Source organism: Thamnophis sirtalis, unplaced genomic scaffold, assembly GCF_051295495.1.
Source record: "Thamnophis sirtalis isolate CommonGarterSnake01/CBP01778 unplaced genomic scaffold, rThaSir2_p1.2 scaffold_12, whole genome shotgun sequence".
Lineage (NCBI taxonomy): Eukaryota > Metazoa > Chordata > Lepidosauria > Squamata > Natricidae > Thamnophis > Thamnophis sirtalis.
This window is the reverse complement of record NW_028261392.1, coordinates 66,694,819-66,717,124: the sequence shown is the minus strand read 5'-3', so window position 1 is coordinate 66,717,124 and position 22,306 is coordinate 66,694,819. Positions and strand designations below refer to the sequence as shown.

At 36.8% G+C, this 22,306-nt stretch overlaps 1 protein-coding gene across 1 annotated transcript in view; it reads right to left on the bottom strand.

Annotated features, from left to right (window-relative positions):
- Positions 1–22,306, bottom strand: part of CDC73 (cell division cycle 73) — an 88,038-nt gene that overhangs the window by 47,017 nt on the left and 18,715 nt on the right. The window contains exons 8-10 of the mRNA XM_087726226.1: positions 21,490–21,588; positions 20,748–20,826; positions 15,079–15,143 (exon numbers count right to left, since the gene is read on the bottom strand). Of these exons, the coding sequence (XP_087582352.1) occupies positions 15,079–15,143; positions 20,748–20,826; positions 21,490–21,588 (243 nt within the window). The remainder of the gene's footprint in view (positions 1–15,078; positions 15,144–20,747; positions 20,827–21,489; positions 21,589–22,306) is intronic.

The window sequence follows — 22,306 nt, the reverse complement described above, 5'->3', positions numbered from 1 at the left end:
ATTAAACCAATTTACTGATAGCAATATCAAAAAATATTTCATTTGATAGACTCCTTCTGACAACAAAAACTGTTAGACGTGTATAGTTCCCATAATGTTTTGTCTTAATCTTAAAGAACAATCCTAAATGTGAAACAAACTTTTAAAATATGGGGGAAACCAGCTGAGGTTTATTTTCAACTAGCAGAAAGAAGTGAAAAAATATCACTGTATTTCTGGCTTGCTGGGAATTGCTTCCCTTTATTCTTAATAGATTGGAGCTAGAGAAAGTCAGCATTGATTGTACAAGTTGCACTGAAATTAACGACACTTGTTACAAAAGAAATCCCAATTGCTCCAGTGCAAACTAAATAAAATTAAAGCAGTTGGGTTAACATATAATGGCTTCAATAGACACTAAATTTTCCAACTATGATTCCAATGACTATATAGCAAGTATGCATTTTAAGCCTAATATATTTTTGTTTTATGGAATGATATATTATGAAATAAAATTAGTTAATATTTTTGCCATGGCAAACAAACAATTGTAAGTCTGAACTGTTAAAAGTAGAAATGAGCAAGCCATAGTCCATAAGTGGCTTCCCTACACCCAATCACACCACTGAACAAGGCTTAGAATGGCTGCATTTCAACTGAATGATTTCAGAACTTTGTAACTTTTTGTCACCTGGTTTGATGATAAGGATGGGTATGATTTAATAAGAATTCATTTCCTAAAGTCATTTATAAAATTAACCCAGTTACTGGAATGTCAAGTCAAAATGTCAAGTCCAACTCTTAGTGATCCATTGACATCTATCATTTTACAAAGCAGGATAGCAATAGCAATAGCAGTTAGACTTATATACCGCTTCATAGGGCTTTCAGCCCTCTCTAAGCGGTTTACAGAGTCAGCATATCGCCCCCACAGTCTGGGTCCTCATTTCACCCACCTCGGAAGGATGAAAGGCTGAGTCAACCTTGAGCCGGTGAGATTTGAACCGCTGAACTGCAGATAACAGTCAGCTGAAGTGGCCTGCAGTACTGCACCCTAACCACTGCGCCACCTCGGATAGCTGAATTATCCTAGCTATAAATAGAAAGACTGTCCTAATGCTTCAAGAACACAGGTATCTTGATAATACATGTAGGGTTGACCAAAGATTTTGAAGGCGGCTCTTGACCAACTGTGTTAAACATAAGCAAAGCTCTACTCCAAAAAGCCTCAAAGCTACAGTGCATTTTGAAAGTAGTGATGGCCTCTTTGAAGACTGTCCACAATATTCTGGGGTTGCTGTACCTAAGGAGGTATTATACTTTTGTGACGGTCCCAATAGAAGAGCTGCATGTATACACATAGGCAGAAAATTAGATAGTCTTGAAATGAACAATGTAAATCTTGAAAGAATGATGGTGCTCTGATGCATTGAGAAAGGTGCTTCACTCATTATCAACACACTTTGCAAACCACTTCTGCATAAGCCTAATATCCAGCCAGGAAGCCACATAGTTTATATACTAACCATGAGCCAAGGCTGCTTTTAGTCCCTATTAATAATAATGCAGTAATGGTATAACAATCTACATGTTAAAAATATTTAGGTTAGATTGTTGTATCGTGCAATGTATGTTATATGTAGCGATGGGCAACCTAGATTAAGATCATAGTAAATACATCACGGAAACCATCTTAACATCTTCCATTAAAACATATATTCACAATTTGGAATCCTACTATAGGATACACCCAAATTTATCCTACCTTTTCTTCTTTATCACCAATTCTCCATTTTTTGTTACTGCAAATTAAGGTTTTTACACAAGGATTTTTTCCAATTTATAACAGGGAGGAATTTGAAAAGAGGCTTTTTCCCCATCATTTTTATATAGTCTTTTCCAGCATGAACTCTTCTAGTAATTTACATGGAACTGTTATTTTATTCATTGTGAAGTAGCCTTCATAACTACCTTGCTGCTAAATTATCATTTTATAATCTTTCAGTTTACTGTTATTAGTTATAGTAATATTGGGCAATATTCTTGAAAAAATCTTAGATATATATTAGATTGTAGGTGGCTGAAAAAAGAAAGCTGTTTTTATTTCATTTATAAAAGCCACTCTTTATTTCATTAGAGCAATTATGTTATCAGGGGAAAAAAGCTACAGATAAACAGAAGCAATAATGTTCTTAAATTAATTGGAATATGGAATTACGAAATGTCATTTCTACATAGTATCTCTTAGTGTAGTTAGCGATAAAGTAACTTAAACTTTAAGGCCACCAGAATCTGATTTCTGCTCAGGAAGATTCTTTCAATCCATTAACACTGAGTTTTTACCTAGTAGCTAACATCACAAATAGTTTTCACATGAGGAATACTTTGTGATGGCTGAGAGCCAATATGACATAAGTTTTAACGGGTGAAAAAATTATGCAAAAAAGTGAAATGGTTTTTAATGGAGCACGTCATATCATTTTAAAAATTGTATGGTATTCTTACTCTGCAATGGAACAGTAATTATTTTCACAAACCCTTAAGAAAACAGGGCAAGAGTTGTTTTTTAACTCATTCAAGGCAGAATGGAGGTATCTCCAATTCATTACTGGCATTCTCCCTAGAACTTTGGCCCCAACATATCTTGCATAAAAGGGACACCTTGTTCTTTATATTCAACCATTTAGTTGTTTCTTTGTGACCTGATAAGCAAGAGTAGTTGTTTATTCATACATGCATACAATTTATAAGCCATCTGACTTCCAACAACTCTTGTATCAACTACTATTTTACCCAATCTGGAGAAGCTGTGAGAAGATAGCTCTAGCTATTTTATTAGCTTAAGGACTAATTTTCTTTTAGAGCATCACTATAATCAATAAACTGACAGTGATCCATATCCTTTATCCCAATATTCAGCAATAATACACAATAATACATTGATAAAGGACAACAGTTTTCCATGCCATTTTCTATTCCTTTTGTATAAAATCCCATGTGTTATGCTGGATGTAATCTGCCAGATTTTCTTCACTGAAGAATTCATTACATTCTGTCTCAAAATTGGAATTTAAAGGAGTCTGTTAAAGCTGACAATTTCTACCCCCAATATAAAGAACAATTTATCTCCTTCAATAAAATGTAAAAACCAACCAACCTATGAATACTATAAAAGCAGATTCTATAGGCAAACATCCTTTTCAGTGGCACGTTTTTCCACTAAAGCAACAATAAATAGTTTCAATAAGCATTGCACATCTATTTTATTTAAAATAAGGAAGGCTGGGGAGGGGGAGCAAGGGATAAAATATATGTTGTGATGCCAACCTTGCTCCTTATATACTTGTATGCAATACCACAATGCAAGTATGAAATAGCAGAGCTTCTGTTGTACAAGTGTTTCATCTTTTGGTATCATCATGGCTAACTGTGGACACTTATGCACAGGACTGAAAATGTTGCTTCTGCCCCCTCTAGTGATGTTACGATATTATTACTACATTCTTTGAAGATTTAGGAAACATTCTGATCCTTTGCACATAAATCAGACATTTCTCCATCTAGAAGATTCACCAAAATTAGAGCAAGGTAGAACACCAGCATCTGACTAACAGTCAGGAATAAACTATCATAAAGACAAAAAACAAACCAAGATACTAACAAATGTGCCAGTTTAAAGGGTTCTTCACCATGAAGCATGGCTTATGACATGTTTAGAGTTTACCAAGCTGAGAGTCTATCATACCTTGTAATTTTGACCAAGAGTGTTTTGATAATCACATCTGATATTTTTCTCTGCTTTGTTCCACTGGGCTACACTCAATCACCATCAACCATAAATAAGTCATGATTACTAGTTTTTAAACATGTAGCTTTAAAGAAAAGAATGGTTTGGTCAGTGCATTAACCAAAACTTTAAAAGCACACAAATATTTTGTATACATGTGAGCACTAAAGGAAAAATAACTGATCTTATCTGGCAAATATTGTCTTTATTTCATTTCTAATTGTTCATTTCCTTGTTTCTCCCATTTATCCAATCATGGGGGCAAATTAATTTGTATCTTAGGACAATGTTCCATGTAGTTAATGACATGTTCTATAAACCCAAAGGTTTATGATTATGGAGTGGGTATTTTGGGGGTGTGGGTATTTAATGTGCTTATCCCTTAATAAGAGATTATGAAAACTTTCAGTAACATAAAATCCTGAAAAGATATATATCTATTTATATGTAAAAGATCCAAATTTGTACTTTAAATGCATCATGAAAAACAGGAAAGGTAACTCTGACCTGTTTCAGATTTGGAAGAAATATTGGCCCAATAAAAAATAACCTGTTTAAATTTTTTAGGAAGTTTCTACCTTCTCTTGTGGTGATCCTTTTTCTAACTTTAAGTCAGTATCTGTCTGTGATAGGAAGAACACACTGTGAAGAAAATGCCCAAGCTTCTCCTCCTCCCACTGTTGCCTAAGAGCTTGCTCTTCCTTTTTCAATTTAAACAGACTCTGCCTGATGGGGAAGAATGGGGAAGAAAGAAAGAAAAGTAGTGGTTGGTACGGAAGATGGAGAAAAATGAAAAAAAGGAAAGGAAAGGAAAAGAAAAGAATTCAGAAATGAGTTGAAGACACCAGAACTGAGTAGTGGAGAAACAGACCAAAATATTACCTGTGGGGCTAACAGAAGTGACAAAGCTGTAACAATTGAAATGATGATATGAAATAGTAGCAGCTTTCCCATAGGGAGAAGGCTTGGAGAAAAGTAAGACAGGCCATCCTGAGAAATAGAGGTACAGCCCCAATACCACCCACCAGTTAGAATTTCCTACAATTACACAAAGTACCACAGTCATTGCTAGAAATCTGAGCGCCAAAGAACCTAGAACAGTGATGGTGAACCATTTTCGACTCAGGTGCCAAAAGCACTCACGTGCCCCACCCCCCTGCCGTGCCCCTTGCGCATGTGACCTTGGGAGGGTTGAAGCCAGGACGGGCTTTTCAAGGTAAGCCAGATCTCTCCTTAGTTTGTTCTAAGACCGAAGTTCCGGAAGGAGGCATTTTTTTTGGGGGGGGGGGGGTCCGCTACCTCAGAAGGCTTGAGCTCCTCTGCTTCTTGGGGGAAATAATTAGGATGACTTGGAGATGGCCCCAAATCAGCCTATCAGCGGGGGAAATGCCTTGAAAGAAGCCAGTTGAATAAGGTGGCTATTTCTATCCAAAACTCACAAGTTTCCAATGTTGAGGAGGAAGAAGCTGTAGCCCCCAGCAAAAAGAAAAAAATAAACAAAAACCCAGGGCAAGATCTCTTATAAAAAGCAGGACCCCTGGTCGGCTCCCTTCTACAAAGAACTATCCAAAGTGTGGCTCTTTCCAACGAAGCTTCCCAAGAGTCCTAAAGTGAAACCTGGGGAATTGATTCCAGATCAAAACGAATGGAAACAATGCTTACACCCTCCCACCCCGTGGACTCTGCCAAACGTCCCTGTGTTGCAAGCAGGAGAGGAAGTGGGGGGGAGACCCGCTGCTAAAGCAAAGAAAGTGCAGCGTCCTTCGTACGTTGAGCTCCAGAGACTCCAGCAGGCCCACAGTCTATTTCAAAAACTGGGGTGGGGGAGGGAGGTGGGAAGAAGGGTGTTTTCTTGTTTGCTATTCCGGCAGACCCAGGACAAGAGACGCTCCCCCCGCAAACCTTCCTCACCAGCTGCTCGGCCAACCGCTCGGGCCGAAGGTGCAGAGCCCACAGTGTTAGGCTTCTGGAGGGAATGGCTGGCTGGCTCTTCTTGGGGAGGTGTGTGGGTGCTTATTTTTTGAAAGGGGAACATTTGACGTCTGGGAAAGCAGAAAAAATAAGGGGAACCGGAGGATGGGAGCCCCTCCAGCTCAGACCGTGCCAAGCTGGAGCTCTCTGCAGCAACGTAGGTCTCCAAGAAGGCCAAAGCTGTGCTGAGATTGATGTGCAATTTCTGGTTTGTGTGTTGGGCCATTTTTCACCTTCTGGAGGCTTTCCTGAAGCCTCCGGAGGCTGAAAAATGGCCCAAAATGAAGACCAAAATCAGCTGGTCAGCGGGCGCATGCCTGCTGGAGCTGACAGGGCAACGCCTTGCGTGCCCTAAGAAATGCTCCGTGTGCCATAGGTTCGTCACCATGGGCCTAGAAGAAGCAAAGAACAGCAGCTATGGAGTTGCTGCTGCCATCAGCACAAAGAGCAAGTCACAACGGCCTATGACACTCCTATTAATCCTTCACTCAGCAATTGATCCATGGAGACAATGCAAGTGACTGTGGAAACAGAAAGTTGTGAGAGAACTCATAATGGCTTAGAAGTAGAACTAAAACAGATTAAAAAGGATAAAGACCTCCGGGATTACTGCCTTCTTCAATGCTCTTGTATATTTCATTGCTAGCTTTCTAAATTTTCAGGGTTTTTTGTGAGCAAAAACAGACAAAGGGAAAGATGGAAGGGGCAGCATGTAGGATGCCCTCAGGTGGGAGAAGGTGAGGGAACTCTTCCGCATTTGGGTCACAATCCCATGGGCTGACTACATTAATTTGGGGAACAACCATTTGTAGTATTCCCATTGAAGAGCTATTCTTAGGTAAAGGTAGAAAACACATCTCTGGTCCCTAAAAGTTTCGCTACTGAAATGCTGTATGGATGCTTAAACAAGTAAAATAAAATGTCATATATTTTTTTGAATCTGCATTGCATCCTTAAAACAAGCACAAACCTGTGCAGTTGCTCATTCCAGTGAAGGGAAGGTCAACTTCTATTTCCATGTCAAAATATCAGACAGCTTTGCAATTACCTTGATTGCAGTCATATTTAACAACACTCTGAGTAGGTATAATACTAGAGGAGGAAACTGTCATGAAAGCATAATGGTAGGTTGATAATACTAAAATAAATCTACATAGAAATCAGTCAATGAATATTAAACTACAAAGGAAACAAGAATATACTAAATGTTGAAGTACATTTTCATTTAAAGGGGAAATGTTAATTGTGGCCCTTAGTGAAGAACAACTCAGAGAGATGTAAACTAACCCTTTTCACAGCTAAATAAAAGGTTCTGAACAAATTACCATATTGTCATCATGTGCTCGTGATGCTATCCCATGGCAACAGTTTTAAGAAGCCTCTTGTAAGTATTTAATATCTAATAGTTTCACAACAAAGCCAACTAAACGATGGTAGGGACAAAATAGAACCGAGATTGTGTAACTCAGAATTGCGGCATATTAAAACTATTTCCCTGGGTTACAGTGGGACTTAAGCCTTATGAACAGAACAATTCATGAATACTGATAACATGTAATCCCGCTAAATTTAAAAACTCTTAATTTATTAAATTTATAGGCTGCACTAATTTGTATGGCATTGGGTGGTTTAGAGAATACTTCAATAATAAGAATGCAGACTAAATAAACTCAAAGAACATCTGGAAATAAAATAAATTAAAAAAGAAATTAGCAACCGAAATGCCTCACAGAGGATCTCCCTCCATTCTAATCAAGAGTCCGGGGACAAAGCCAAGTTTTGAGGGCTCCCAGTATTAGCAATATTACCTTAGATTACCCCAGATTACGGAGCTAATTGGAGGTTGAAGAGGGGAGCTTGAGAAATCACAGGTATTCCAGATGGCACCAGGACAAAGAAATACAGCAAAGTGTATCTCCAATTAGGGCTGCAATCTGGGGTAACCTAAGATAATATTCCTTCTAAAAGGTAATGCTCAAAAAGTCCTCGTTCAGTTGGGGGGGGGGGGGCTCTACTTTCTGACCTTGTGGACTGTCTTCCAAAATGGTTTTTAAGATGGTCAACTTTCAACAGCAGCATCTGTAGCCTCCAGTGCAGCAGCCAGCTTCCAGATGCAAAAAAAAGAGGGGAGGGCACACTCTTGATCATCCACCTCCTGCACTGAATGCTCCTCTCTTCTGGAACCGAGCAATGTAGAAACTTTGATAAGAACCAGATCTAATTCTTTAATCTGGCAGCTATCCATCTTCTCAGGGCCAAAGAATGCCTTCCCCATCATCTTGTCCATCTTCTTGTCACTCTTCCACTTTTTAATGGCTTTAGCAGCAGAACTTTTGTATTTCCCCATAGCTCCTCTTGCTGATCTATCACCACCAGAGCTTCCTCTCAGTCCACAAATCACTCACATTACAAGGACCTGCCTCTTTTCATGGCTTCTCACTAAAAACAAAGTTCTTGCTCTCTTCCATTTCTTCGCACGTTTTCAAACCCTCCATTTTCACAATCTAAATAAACAAAATAACTAAACTAGCTTAATAGTTTTCAAAGAAGCTGAAATATTACTGTTGTTCTTGTCCTAAAAAATTGACTCTTCTATACCAGACTCAGATTCTGTTACCTGCCAATCTTCTCTTTAGAAATACCTGGCTTTTTTCTTCTTTCCTTGTCACTTATTCTTTATTTTTTTCCTTTCAATTGGCGCTTTTAAAGCTTCCCCCCCCCCCCCCGTTTTTATACACCAAATGATTCCTATCCTTCTACTGATTTCTCTTTTGGATTTCAACACTATTTAACTGCCAAGGGTTTTGCTACTAGATTCAACTCTGACCTTTTTCTCAGGGAGGCATGTCAGAATCCAGAAAACAAAGCAAAACGCACCTTACATTTATCTCAGGGTACTTATATACACAACTGTGTGAAAAAGTCTTGCACACTTTACTGTTTATGACATTTTTTGAACAGGCCATTGATTTTATGATATTTTATGCTAACTGCTATGCAAATATTGTTATATTTAAATAAATACTGGTGGTTTTTAAGTGAAAAGCATACGCTTTTTGCAATTTAGTGCTGTTTGGATGGAAATTGCGAATTTTCTTGCATGCTTACAATGCCTGTGAAAACAGATTAAGTGATGCATATCCAGTGGAATACGTGTTGAAATTACTAAGGCCGATGCTAGTGTTTTGTTAACGTTTTTATTGTTTGTGGTCCTGAAAAGGACTGTTTAGGTAAAGAAACATGGTTAGTAATATGAAATTGGCCAGCCCTTTTTGCTTATCACCAGGTGGCATCGCTTCGGCATAGACTGTATAAGCCTTTGCACGTGATCTTTGGTGACAATGTGGTGCCAGGCTGCAATAATGGATTCAATCAGCTCCTGCTCGGTCTTTGGATGCTTCTTGCTTATTTCGTAACCAATCTTGGCCCACAAGTTCTCAATTGGGTTCAAATCCAGGCTCTGAGCTGGCCAATCCAGGAGTCGACCACCATGCTTCTTCATTCACTGATGGACAGACTTGACTCGATGCCAAGAAGCATTGCCATCGTGGAAGTAAAAGTCCTTCCCTACAAGTTGCTGAAGGAAGCATGGTCTTTTCCAGGACTTCAACATACTGCTTGGAATTCATGATTCCCTGTACGATTCGTATCCGACCTATACCAGAAGCAGTGATACAGCCCTAGATCACCACATGCAATGGATGCTTCACAGATTGATTCAGGTAGTACGGCCTAAATTCTTCAGCTGGAAATCTTCTGACATACTTGTTGCACTGATTCCCAGTCAAGTAGAAATTGCTCTCATTACTGAAGATGATCTTGGCCCACTGTTCATTGGTAGACTTGGCTTACTTCTTGGCCCACGCACATCGACGAGAATGGTGAGCGTCTGTGAGCAAAGGTTTACTTCGAGCCCTGCAGCCTTTTAACCCCTCTGGCAAGCAGTCTGCAATGTACTGTGCTTCTCCACACTTTTACATCACGTTTCACCCCAAATTCTTGTAACCTGAGGTGAGCTTCCTGTCAGCCATTGAAATGCGTTGCAGAGCCCGATCTTGCCGTTTTGTCGATGTTCTTGGTCTTCCAGAGCGGAGCCTGTCATCAAGTGAACCAGTTATTTGGTATTTTTCAACCATTCTGCTCTCACCGTGTTGTGATGGCCTTTCAATCTCTTGTCTATTTTTGTACAGGAGTAACCCTCTTCATGAAGTACAATAATGCGATGCCGCTGCTCAGTACGGGTGAAAGCAAAGGCCTCCATCCTTGCCTGCAGCCAGAGCTAAATTAAATTTCTCAATGCTTTTCATGCCTATTTATAGTCAGAGAGTATGACATCATTGATTGGCTCATAGATTTAGCCTCTATGCCTTTTGATTGGTCAGCCAAAGCTCGCTGCTGATTGGCTACTTTCGATCCTAACATTATCAAAAATTCAAGTTGTGTTTGTTTTAGCACATAAGCTCACTCAAAACCTTAAAAAGACTTTGGTTATATTAATACAAATTATGCCTCTCAATCCGACCTCAGAAATTTTCAGCAAAATACTAATTCTGCATGGTTTCTATGAGTGAAAAGTTGATTAAACATGTAAATACAGCTTAAAACTGAAAGCGTGCAGGACTTTTTCCCACAGCTATAGGATGGATTCTTGTGCTCATAAACTCTTAATACAGAAACGGATGGCACATTTTCTTCTTTGGTTATTTCTCTCAGTACTCTGAATATCAGTGTCACCATCAGCAAAGGATACAGATATGCCAACATATCTGAAGAATAAGAGCCTGAATGCCCTGAAATAATCCATTTGAACTGCAACTGAAACCTACCAAAACTCATTGTTATTCTACCAAGGCCAGATATGGTGGTCACTATTTGTATTTGCTTAAAAGTATACTACTAATTACAGAAATAATATTCTATTTGAAATCAATTATTTACCATACATAATTTAACTACAAATATAAGCACAGTGATAGTGTGTCAATCCAACATTTAACAATAGTTGTGAATAACTCCCATTAAACTGAGGAGCCAAAATGCATGAAAAGCTTTAAATAGAAACACCCCCCATTTACTCATTCATCAAGAGTGAGAACAATCAAAATTTTCCTTTTATATTTACAGTGAAAACTAATAATCATTGCAGTTATATGTTTATGATATTTTAGTTTGCTACAGCATAAATGGAATACAGTTTTTAATACTCCTTTGTAGAAATATAGAATATGTGTCCTAGTCGTTCCTGACTCCAGGGGGCAGTGCTCATCTCCATTTCAAAGCCAAAGGGTCAGCGCTGTCCGAAGATGTCTCCATGGTCATGTGGCCAGCATGACTAAAGGCCGAAGGCACATGGAACGGTGTTACCTGATTTTTCTACTTGCATTTTTACATGCTTTCGAACTGCTAGGTTGGCAGAAGCTGTTATAAGCTCACTCCATTACGTGGCACTAGGGATTCGAACTGCCGAACTAGCAACCTTTCTGTTCAACAAGCTCAGTGTCTTAGCTACTGAGCCACCACATAGAGAAGTGGAAAATGCCATTCTTAGATTTTGTTGATACAGTTTAGGATTGCATTTGCTTTTCTCGGATCATAATTTGGTTCATGTTCATTAAAAGATCATGATGATTTTCATGTGTACTACCCTATAATATGTACATATTCCCCATCCTATACTTATACTTTTGATTTTTTTCCTATCCAAACATAATTGTACAGTATTTTGCATTTGCTTCTGTTGAAATTCATCTTGCTGGTTTTGGCTGAATGTTTCAACTTTTCAGGACTGTCCTGAATTTTGCTACTGTTAGCTAAGTTGGAATTGTTATTCTACCCATCTTTGAGTCTTCTGAAAATTTCATCATCATATTCTTAATGTTTCAACCCAATAATTTAGTAATATGACACCATTTAATATTTTACTTTTGCCTTAATAAATAGCCATTCACTCACTGGATATGATAGTTCAATTAGCTTTGTTTCTATCTAAATTTAGGATTGTAAATCTATGAATTTACTGTTCCCATACAATCATGCAAATCTAATCTTTAACATATAAGTGACCCATTCTTTAGAAGTAACAGCATCATAATGGAGATATTTATAACTATATTTTGACAACTATGAAAGGCAGTTTTACTACATTATATTTTACTGCTCTTTTTAGAATGTTTATCACAATTGTATGCAATCAATATATATATATGTGTGTGCGCGTGTTTAAACCCTAACTCTGCACTTTATTTAATTTTATCTCAACTCTGCCATATTTGGTTGTTTGAAAATATAGGGTACAATACTTAAAATATGATAAAATATTGACTGATAAAGAGCAGCTAAACTTTTCTAAGTTTAAACTTTCTGGAAAGCTACAACAATACATACTTGTACCAATGTAAAAAGGTCAGACTGTTTCTAATTTTCAGTGCATTTCCAGACAAGCTAGAGAAATGCTTCTTTGAGTTAATGTTTGCAGACAATATCAAGATGCTGATTTGTGCATCTGGTTACTTAAAATTCTCTAGACTCATGTATTTTACATACTGTATGCTAATATTATAAATACATAATACTTCGGAGCAACTTATATTCTGAAGCAATATCTTTAATACCATCAAACACCTTCCTATCTCAAGTCCTTTGGAAAGAATTAATAGGTGGATACAAATTTGGTTTAAATATATGGCTCATTGTGAGACCATCCATCGAAAAATAATAAATGCCCAGGCAGCACTTCAAGAAAGCCAATTCCAACGAGCTTAGAACCCATTGACAAATATCCTTTGATCAAGTTGAAGGCAGGACGGGAACATCTTAAAAACAAGATATCGGAAATATAATCACACGCCACTCCAGTGATAGGGAAAAGTGTTGGGGGCACTTAGGAAATTCTATGGATGAGCAGGAAGCTTTTGGCTGAACTAAGAGGTACAGTAGTAATAAGCAATGGGTAAGAAATGGAAAATGTTGCCATGGAAGCAGGCCACGAAATACCTAATAATCACAGAAAGTAAATTAGAAACAATAAGTACTAAAGGAACCCGTGCTCACAAAGAAGTTAGAATCAACAAAAAAGGCTTTCTTGACTAGGTCAATAGTGAGGGGGAAAAAGATGGGCCTGGTGCTGCAGCATTTGCCAAGATGGCCAGGGGTTAATGTGGGGAAGTCACAATGACCCACTTCCTACCTTGCTTCAGCCTTTTTACCACAAAGGGGAACTATATTCTACTGGACCAAGCAAAAATCAGGAAAAAGGAAACAATGGTAATCCAAGATAAACAAAGAGATATTGCAAACCACCGAAATATCTTAAAAGTTTCCAGGGTCAAATCATTTACACCTGAGAAGTTTTGAAGGATGTTGTGGACATCATTCTTGAGCTCCTTTCTCTGAACCTTGAGATATCACCAAAGACAAACTTACTTCCATAAAATTAGAGAAGCAAATGCCTTTATTTTTCAAAAGGAGAAAAACAGTAACTGATCAACTTGATGCCAGTACTGGGCAAAATGCTATATTAGATTACCAATAGACCAACGCCAAAAGAGGTGGTATGCAACATTTTAAAAAGAATAGAGTGCTTGGCAGAATGTCACTTGACAGAATGCAGCATGTCAGGCAAGCTTAATCTCCTTTTTGACATAACAACCCATTTCGTTTACTGCAGGAATTTCTGAACTTTATCAAAGCATCTGACAAACGAGATGGAAAAATGTGGGCTGGATTATGCTACCATTTAATGAACACAGAATCAGTGGAACAACTACATTCAACATCAACGGCTCTGTGACAAATTGGAAGGAAGTAATAAATAACAAATCATGTTCAAATTATTTATAAATGATACTGATTAGAAAATGATTCTAAAATATGTGAACAATCTGTAAAAATATAAGGATAGCAAACACCGTGGGAGGAGAGTCTGATGGTGTAGAAGGATTTTGAAAAGCAGGACACTGAGCAAAATCTAGGAAGATTAAGAGATATTTAAACAGATCCTGGATATGATCTGTCAGAGACAATGCAGTAGTGAATTTTGGTCCTGAGCAGACCATTTCCAAGGGCCCTTCAATCCTTACATTCTACAGAATAAGATTTCAAGACTTATTTGCAAAATTGAAACTAGACAATCATTTTCTATACTTATTACTTATAATAAGCACACAAAAAATCCCATAAATTCAGTAAAATGAGTGATTTGCAATTATGAAGTGACATTTGTTAGCTACTTCACAGAGAGAGTTCCTAAATCTTTAGAGAATTATGAATATGAATTATAGTAACCACTGCCAACTTAATATAACATAAATTACAATTCATATTTCCTTCAGCCTGCATAACAGTTGTAATCTATATATGTGAATGGGTCAAGTTTGAGAAAACAGAATGATCAGATATAATCCTACCCTTTTTTCTTGTTTTTCATTAACAGAATCTAAGCAATCCTCCCCACACATGTATCTAGCCTATGGTTATCACTAGTATGAAAATGTTTCAAAAAAAAAAACACATTTTATTCAGGATATCTAAGAATGTTTTGATTGGAATTCCACATAGTATGTAAGTTAGGTCACAACCTTGGTTATTTCTTTAATTTTAGTTGCTTTTTCTAAATGTCTACAGGTATGAACTACAGGAAGACTGGGAATGAGATAAAAGTCTATTTTACAAGACAGGAAAGTTAAGCGAGTTAACACTAATTGGTTCTGAGACAGTCACATTCCAGGCATTATTTTATGTTCAAATTAGTGAAAGTCATCCAAAAATAAATGCACAGATTTTTAGACTGGGTAGTGGTGTCTATTCATCAGTTACGTAGGTATACAGATGGCAAAACTCTTTAATGAGGATTTTATATTAGTTCTGTATCATCTGTCCTACTCGCATGGAGATCAAAATAGCATTTGTTTGTGAACACTAAGCCCACTTCCATAAAAGCAGAGATCTTAAAACAAAAACTCAGACTAAAACATCATTTTCAGAATGTTCTGATTTCAACTGTTCAGGAAATTGACAACATGAGCACAAATTTTCCTTCAGAAAGAATGTTCATTTATGTGCAACCTGATAATTTGTTCCATGCCAGAAAATATTGTAAATACCATACTATTAAAAATTCTACCATTCTAGGAAAAAAATGGTTCCCCAATGAACTGCAGAATTCAAGAATGTCAAAGGAGGAATATATATCCTTAGCTCTATACAAGCCTGTCTTAGGATAATTTATGTTTGTTGCCATGCAACACAGACGTTTCTCACTGTAGAAAGCAATACTGAACATCTGTAAGCAACATGGTGAACATTTCTTCACACAGCATTGCAACCCAATATGGTTTACTTACCGTTACAGACTTCAAAGTCATCCCATGGTAGGTGCCCATAGTGTCAATTTTGAAGCCTTCCGTCTCTATGAAAAACAAAAATATCCCAAGGTTTTAATGAGAATTCTCATATGTAAATCCTACAGCAACTAAGACAAATCAGAATAAAAGAAACTGATCCAGTGTGAACTTTGGTTTTGTTTTCAAGGAGAAAAGGCCACATAGAGAAACAATATATTAACAAGTCCTATTCTTGCAGAAGAATAAATAGCTGCTAAAGAATGCAGTAATCCAGCCATACCAGTGGTGAGTTCTGGATCCCGTTCCAACCGGTATGAACGTATGCAGCATGCATGGACACACGTGCTCCACGCACATGTATCTTAACACCTCCGTGATGCTCCAGCTGCTCAGCGGAGTGTTGTGCAGGCGCTGTATGCGCTGTGCGTGGGAGCGCAGAAGACTTAAAAGACCGGTAAGAAGCTCGGGTGGACCCTCCGGAGCACCAAACCGGAACAGTGCTCCGTGAAGGCTCCAGTATGCCCGTACTGGGGCGTATGCCTGCAACCCACTACTGAGCCATACATATACATACACAAACTTACAAACACATGCTCACCCACAGCACATACTGTGTGTATCTTGGGTTTTGGAAGAGTAGTAGAGAGCAAATTTACCAGCTTGACTTCTGATCAATGTTTTGCAATCAATCACTTATCATGGAAAACATCTTGTGAAAGTCTCCAAGTTATGTTCTTAGATTCTAAATCTGCTCTGTATGCCATAAACTATGATTTAGACATCATAATGGATAGGTTCATACATTTTCTGTAATCAACTAAAAAAAAGGTATGTTTCAAACCTTGTGTCAATTAACATAGTAGTAGTGTTGTTCTAGGCCCAACCTTCCTTGATTAACAGCAACATATGTCATGCTGCACTGCCTGTACCACAATGTTACAAATAAGGCAATATTTTACAACAGGTACAGCCAATTTCCTTAGTATACATATTTCCTAGGAAATGAGACGTTTTCCTGGAAAATAAGTATCTCATTTCCCAACAGGAAAAATGCCTAAAAGTAATACTTGTAGTACAGAATGACTTCTTCCCAATTTCTGCTACCCTTTCTATAATGTAACGATGACCTATAGTACTACTCTGTAAAACATGGTTGTGACTTACTAGAAGTATACACCAGCTTAAACAACAAAAAAACTAAACAAAAATGAACACCACAATCTCAATCCAAATCAAGAAAAAACAGATGTCAGTATTTTAGAAATTTAGGGGTATGTAAAATATTATGTCACGGAAGAGTCTGCCCCCCCCCCCCAAATATATTTCTTTACCCCATCTATAATTAAACTATTTATACCCCAATCTGCCGCTCTTGGCTAAAATTTAGTTTAGTTCCTATAATATTATTGTTAACTGCAAAAGGCAGCTGTGCATCAATGGTGGTTGTATATTACAAAAATGGTACCCATATTCTATGTTATTTCAGCTTGCAGGCTTTTTCTAGACTTAGAAAAGGTTAAAGAAGATATCGGACAATGGACTGAGGATATTAAGTTTCAGAATGACTTGAGCCAAGCTATTTATCAGCCACTCCAGAAGACATACAGGCTCATATATCCAGCTGGACTTGGAAATAAATGTCTTCTTCAAATTACTAATCTAATAAACTAACCATTACATGGCTCGAATATTATATGAATGAACATTTTATCTGTATCTGGATTTAAGAAAATAGATTCTTAAAGTCTCTGGAGTATTGCTCTGGTGTTAGAACTGACATTTTAAAAAAAACTCTGTCTCACAATGAAACAGTAAAGTGTTCCATAGAGTTGTATAATGAGGCTGTGTAATAAGGCTGGGATGATCTTCATGGGGATGCTTTATTTGACAAAATTTCAAGCAAATGAACTTTTGCTCCAGAAGCCAGTTTCTGGAGCAAAATGATCACCTTACTTTTAAAAGCAAAGCAAAATGGTTATTCTCTGCTGCAACCTCCTCAGGCCTTATCACTGCCATAAGAGATAAGGATTTTGTTAACTTTGCATCCTGAAGAACTTGCCGAGGTGAACCAAAGCCATTTCCCACAATCTACTAATCTAGGACGATAATAATAATTTTTAGGGCTCTTTTAAGAATTTAACCAGTTAATAAAAACAATGCTAACTAATATTAATTAGTACCCCTTTTGAGGAGGTTTTAGAGAATGGTTTATCAAAGAAAATGCAGAATAGTTCTAAGAAATATGAAAACTTGCAATTATATAAGTACGACCTAACAGGGAATTTCTTATTTGGATCTTTTTTCTTCAAAGTCAGCATAGCTATTATGCCTAAAAACTACACACCTTTGGAGTACATATTTGATATACAACTCTATAATGTTTCACAAAAACTGTTCAGTCATAAAAATGTGGATTATCTACCTGGCAGAATCCTTATCAAAGAAAATATGATAGAATCCTTATATATACAACGGTTATAAATTATATACTGAATGTATACAGGCCAATTTTTATTATTCCATCAAAAAACATGAAACAAGTCAGAATGAGGCTGTGGAAACTCAACACTACTGATCTTTGATAGCTGACGCCACCGTAATAGAAAGCCAGCTTCATGCTACTCTCATGCCAATTATTCCTTTCCTTACTTCTATGAAGATAAAGCTGCTTTCATGTGTACAGAGAAATATAGACTTTCTTCTAACGAGAGTAAAACTCCATCTTCACACATTGAGACAGAAAAATCTTAGCTTGCTGACAAGGATCTAACAGAAAAATTATTTTAATGAATCTTAAATATACTGCTTCGTTCCATTTAGCACATGCAAATATATGTCCATGTGACATCAGATTGATATTCAATAGCTGACTAGAAGCAATATGGAGCTTTTTATTTCGTTATCCTTTTTTTTCTTCTATCTATTTTTGCATTCATTATATTTTGTACTTGAGCTTCACCACATGACTTTTCATAAAATGAACAATTAAATAAAACCATAGATGAGTGCTTGAATTGGCTTTGAAGATAAAAACAAAATTTAAAACCGTTAAGAAAACTATCAGAATTAATTTATATGAGAGGATGAAATAAAAATTACTGATAATATAGTATTGAAAAGATACAGAAGTACTAAGACAGTAACAGCAGCAGCAATACTGACAACGAGGGCAGTAAAACAAGAGATGATAGTTGTGAGTCTGTACTGTTTTTACAATTAATCCCATTTCCTTTTGGCATGCCACAGAATGAAAATTCTTTTTATCAGGTAGTAACTACTCCAACCGCCCAATTTTAAAAATGTGGTTTTTTTTTAAAAAAATGATGATCTATATTTCTTAACAATTTCTGCCTGAAAAAACTATGAGTGTTTATTAACAAAATGTGAAGCTATGTCTCTGCTTCGGTAACTTGGCACCGAAAAAAATTCTAGAACGTGTGAGAATATTTCCTTTAATAAAGCTAGTGGAGAGAAAAATCTGTTGACCAAAACTAGCATCAATTATTTTCTTCTAACTTAAAGAAATTAAACATCACTGCCTTATCAGGAAGGTTATTATTTTTCAGCTTCAAATGAATTACATGGTCCTAAAGTCATAATAACCCTAAGGACAAAGGCAAAATATACTGAAAGTAGCATATACTGGTAACAGTTTAACTACGCATTAATTGGATGACCTCTAAAGGAGATGGAGGGAGGTTATGGAAGAAAAAGGTTGGGATTACAATCTATATTAACTCCGTTTTTTAAACAATCACTTAACATGCTGTGGTGATCCACCAATAATGCCTTGCAGACAGTTATGTACCATATTTTTGGAGTATAAGACACACCTTTTTTCCTCAAAAGAGGCTGAAAATCTGGGTGGATCTTATACATCAAATATAGCATTTTTTGCCTCCTGAAGCCCCACCCCTTCTCAAAAATGGTTGTGTGTAGCCTTAAGGGAGGCTTTCAGAGACCTCCTAGGGACTGGGGAGAGCAGAAATGAGCAAAAATGGGAAATTTCTGCTCCCCCCAGCCCCCAGAAGCACCCTATAAGCCTCCAAAAGGCTATGCACACAATTTTTTTGACAAAAAACAGGTCTGTTTTTGTGAAAAATGGGCCATTCTTTGCTCATTTTTGGCCTCCCCAAACCCCCCAGGAGCACTCTGTAAGCCCCCCCCCCCAAGGCTATTCATGCCTTTCATTTGGAAAAAAAAACGGCCCCATTTTCGTGAAAAATGGACCTTTTGGGGGAGGTTTATAGAGTGCAAAAAAAATTTTTTTTTCCTTTCGGAAAGCTCTTTAATTACAGAGATTGATGATAATTACATTGATCAAGTGCTGCGCCAAACAAGTCTTAGCTCTGCAGGTTGTCAGTGATTTCCTTCTCCAGCACATGGATAAATACACCTGGAAACATCTACCTACTTACCTACCCGCTCTCTCTCTCTCTCTCTCCCTACCTACCTACGGTATTTCTCTTTCTCTCTCTATTCCTCTATCTACCTACTTACTCTCTCTCCCTACCTACCTATTGTATTTCTCTCTCTTTCTCCCTACCTACCTACTCTCTCTCTCCCTACTTAACTACTGTATTTCTCTCTCTCTCGCTCTCTCCCTCTATCTACCTACTTACTCTCTCTCCATAACTACCTACTGTATTTTTCTCTCTCTCCACCTACCTACCTTCTCTCTCTCTCTCCCTACCTATCTACTGTATTTCTCTCTATCTACCTACTTACTCTCTCTCCCTACCTATTGTATTTCTCTCTCTCTCTCTCTCTCTCTCTCTACCTACCTACCTGCTCTCTCTCCTTACTTACCTATTGTATTTCTCTCTCTCTCTCTCCATCTACCTACCTTCTCTCTCTCTCCCTACCTATCTACTGTATTTCTCTCTCTCTCCCTCCCTCCCTCTACCTACCTACCTATTTTTTAAAATTTTCAAAATCTTGGTGCATCTTATACTCTGAAAAATACGGTATATAAAATATAAACTAAAATTAACAGTTTTATGAATTACTATGCTTTGAGAATCAAGGTGAAGTAGATTCTAAAATAACTAATATTTTAAAATATTTTAAATAGTGCTTGTCTGAATTAGTAAATAGAATTGAGTAGGAAAGGACTTAAAAAAATTACAAATTGTTGCAAAATTTATCAAACTTCCATAAGCCTCTCAAGAAATCATTGCAATATAGAACAGCTAGTTGGTCACATCTCATATATACACAAATACACTAGGAAAATAACAATGGATGAACTTGAACAATTCAATGATTATTCTTTCGGAAAATCAGTTTGTTATATGCAAGTGATATAAAGGCAGGATTCTGTTGAATAATAATTTAAAACATCCCAGATATATCACTAACCAAAAAGTAAAAACATAAAAGAATACTCCAGGTTTTCTGCTTCATATTTCCAAAAAAAAAGCTATGGTTGCTCACTGTTTTAGCAGAGGTGAAGTAGAAAGCTGATTTTGGATTGTATCTAAATCAACACTCTATAAAGCACAAATTTGGGAGAACACAGCAAACTATGTATAATGAAAATAGAAACAAAATGATTTAGATGGCGTTTAGTTTTTTAATTCCTTCAATATTATTTTTAAGAGTCAAAACTGGCAACTGCAAGAATTTCAAAATGTGTACGTTTCTTTCATTGTGGTATGCTCTCTTACCTTCCTTTCCTTTAAATCTTTCCTGATCATATCTGTTATAGGCAGCTGGAATAGGTTGCTTGTTTCTTAAAGTTGGATCCTGAAAATAAAGGGAAAGGGGATTTTGTATCATTTACATTTGTTTTCAAACAATTTGTGGCTCAATAGTATAGATAACAGATAAAATATTTAATATATAGATACCTTCAAAGAAAGTTAACTTTCAATCTTATTTACTATGTAAATATCACATTAACATGGGCCATAAGTCTCCTCGTTCAATGTCTTTGTAATTTGGATTGCTGAATAAGTGGTCACTAACTGAAGTCTCTCTCTCTGTACACACACATACACACACACTCTTCAGCAGAAGAATTTCTAATTAGACATAATTGAATTTAGGTGTGCAAATTATATATAAACTTTGAAGAATGTAGGTACCCATTGTAATGACTCAATACATTTCAGTTCCTACATCCTTAGGAAAAGCATTTAGTTTAAAATATCATGTATTCAGTATTTATTTCCAAGTAAAGTGATTATTTCTATTGACTTAATTTGTATAAAAAATACCAAAGACAGTTGCCATGACAAAACACATAGTAAAGTGCTAAATAATGTGTATAGTTTACAATTAAGTATACCTACATAGGCTTTTTTTCTTTGACAAAAGAAAAATGAAGGCAAAAAAAGGAAGAAAGAATTATTCCCATTTTTATTTTTTCTTTAAAAAGTAAGATTTTATTTTCTACTGCAGTATTACCATTGGGGCGGTATTTGGTGCTGGTCGTTGCTCAGGTGCACGGCCTTCTTCTCTAGCTTTGACTGACTGAAGAATTGCAAATATATTCTTGGCAAAGTTCTAAAATATGGAAATAAATGATAAATGAATAAAACACAGAAACCACCAGTTACATAAGAGTGTTGTAAACTATAAAATGAATACTCTTAATCAATTAGAATATAGCTGTAAGACTTAACATACTTAAACATGCAACTGATATAGAAAATAAAACTGTATTCATATGTGTATTTCATGGATAAAACGCAAGATGCTAAGTTTCATTCCTGGGTTTACTATTATACTGGGGAAAGTAGAATAATTTCACAAATCCCATGGCTCAAGTGGAGCACAATTTTCACAGCAGACATATGTCAGCTACTTAAAATACACTGAATATATTCTTAAACTGAACCTAATCTTCCCACTTTAGATCCTAATTTCTATATGTTAATAGTTATGGTTAAAATATAGGTATGACGCAAGCCAATAAACTAGTGAGACAAAGATCATCAATACAGAATATAAACACACACATACAGACACACACACACATCTAAATTTCTATCTAGCCATCCATCCATCCATCTTTCTATCTTCTGTATTGATGATCCTTGTCTCACTGGTCCATTGGCTTATGTACAATTGTGTACTTCTCTGGTGTTATACACACACACACAGAGACACACACACACACACACGTAAGGTGGTGAAATAATTTTAAATGTAGCTGAGAGTGAAGATGTTCTACTTTTAGCAAATATAATATAAGAAATGCCTTTCTGTTGAATTCATCCAA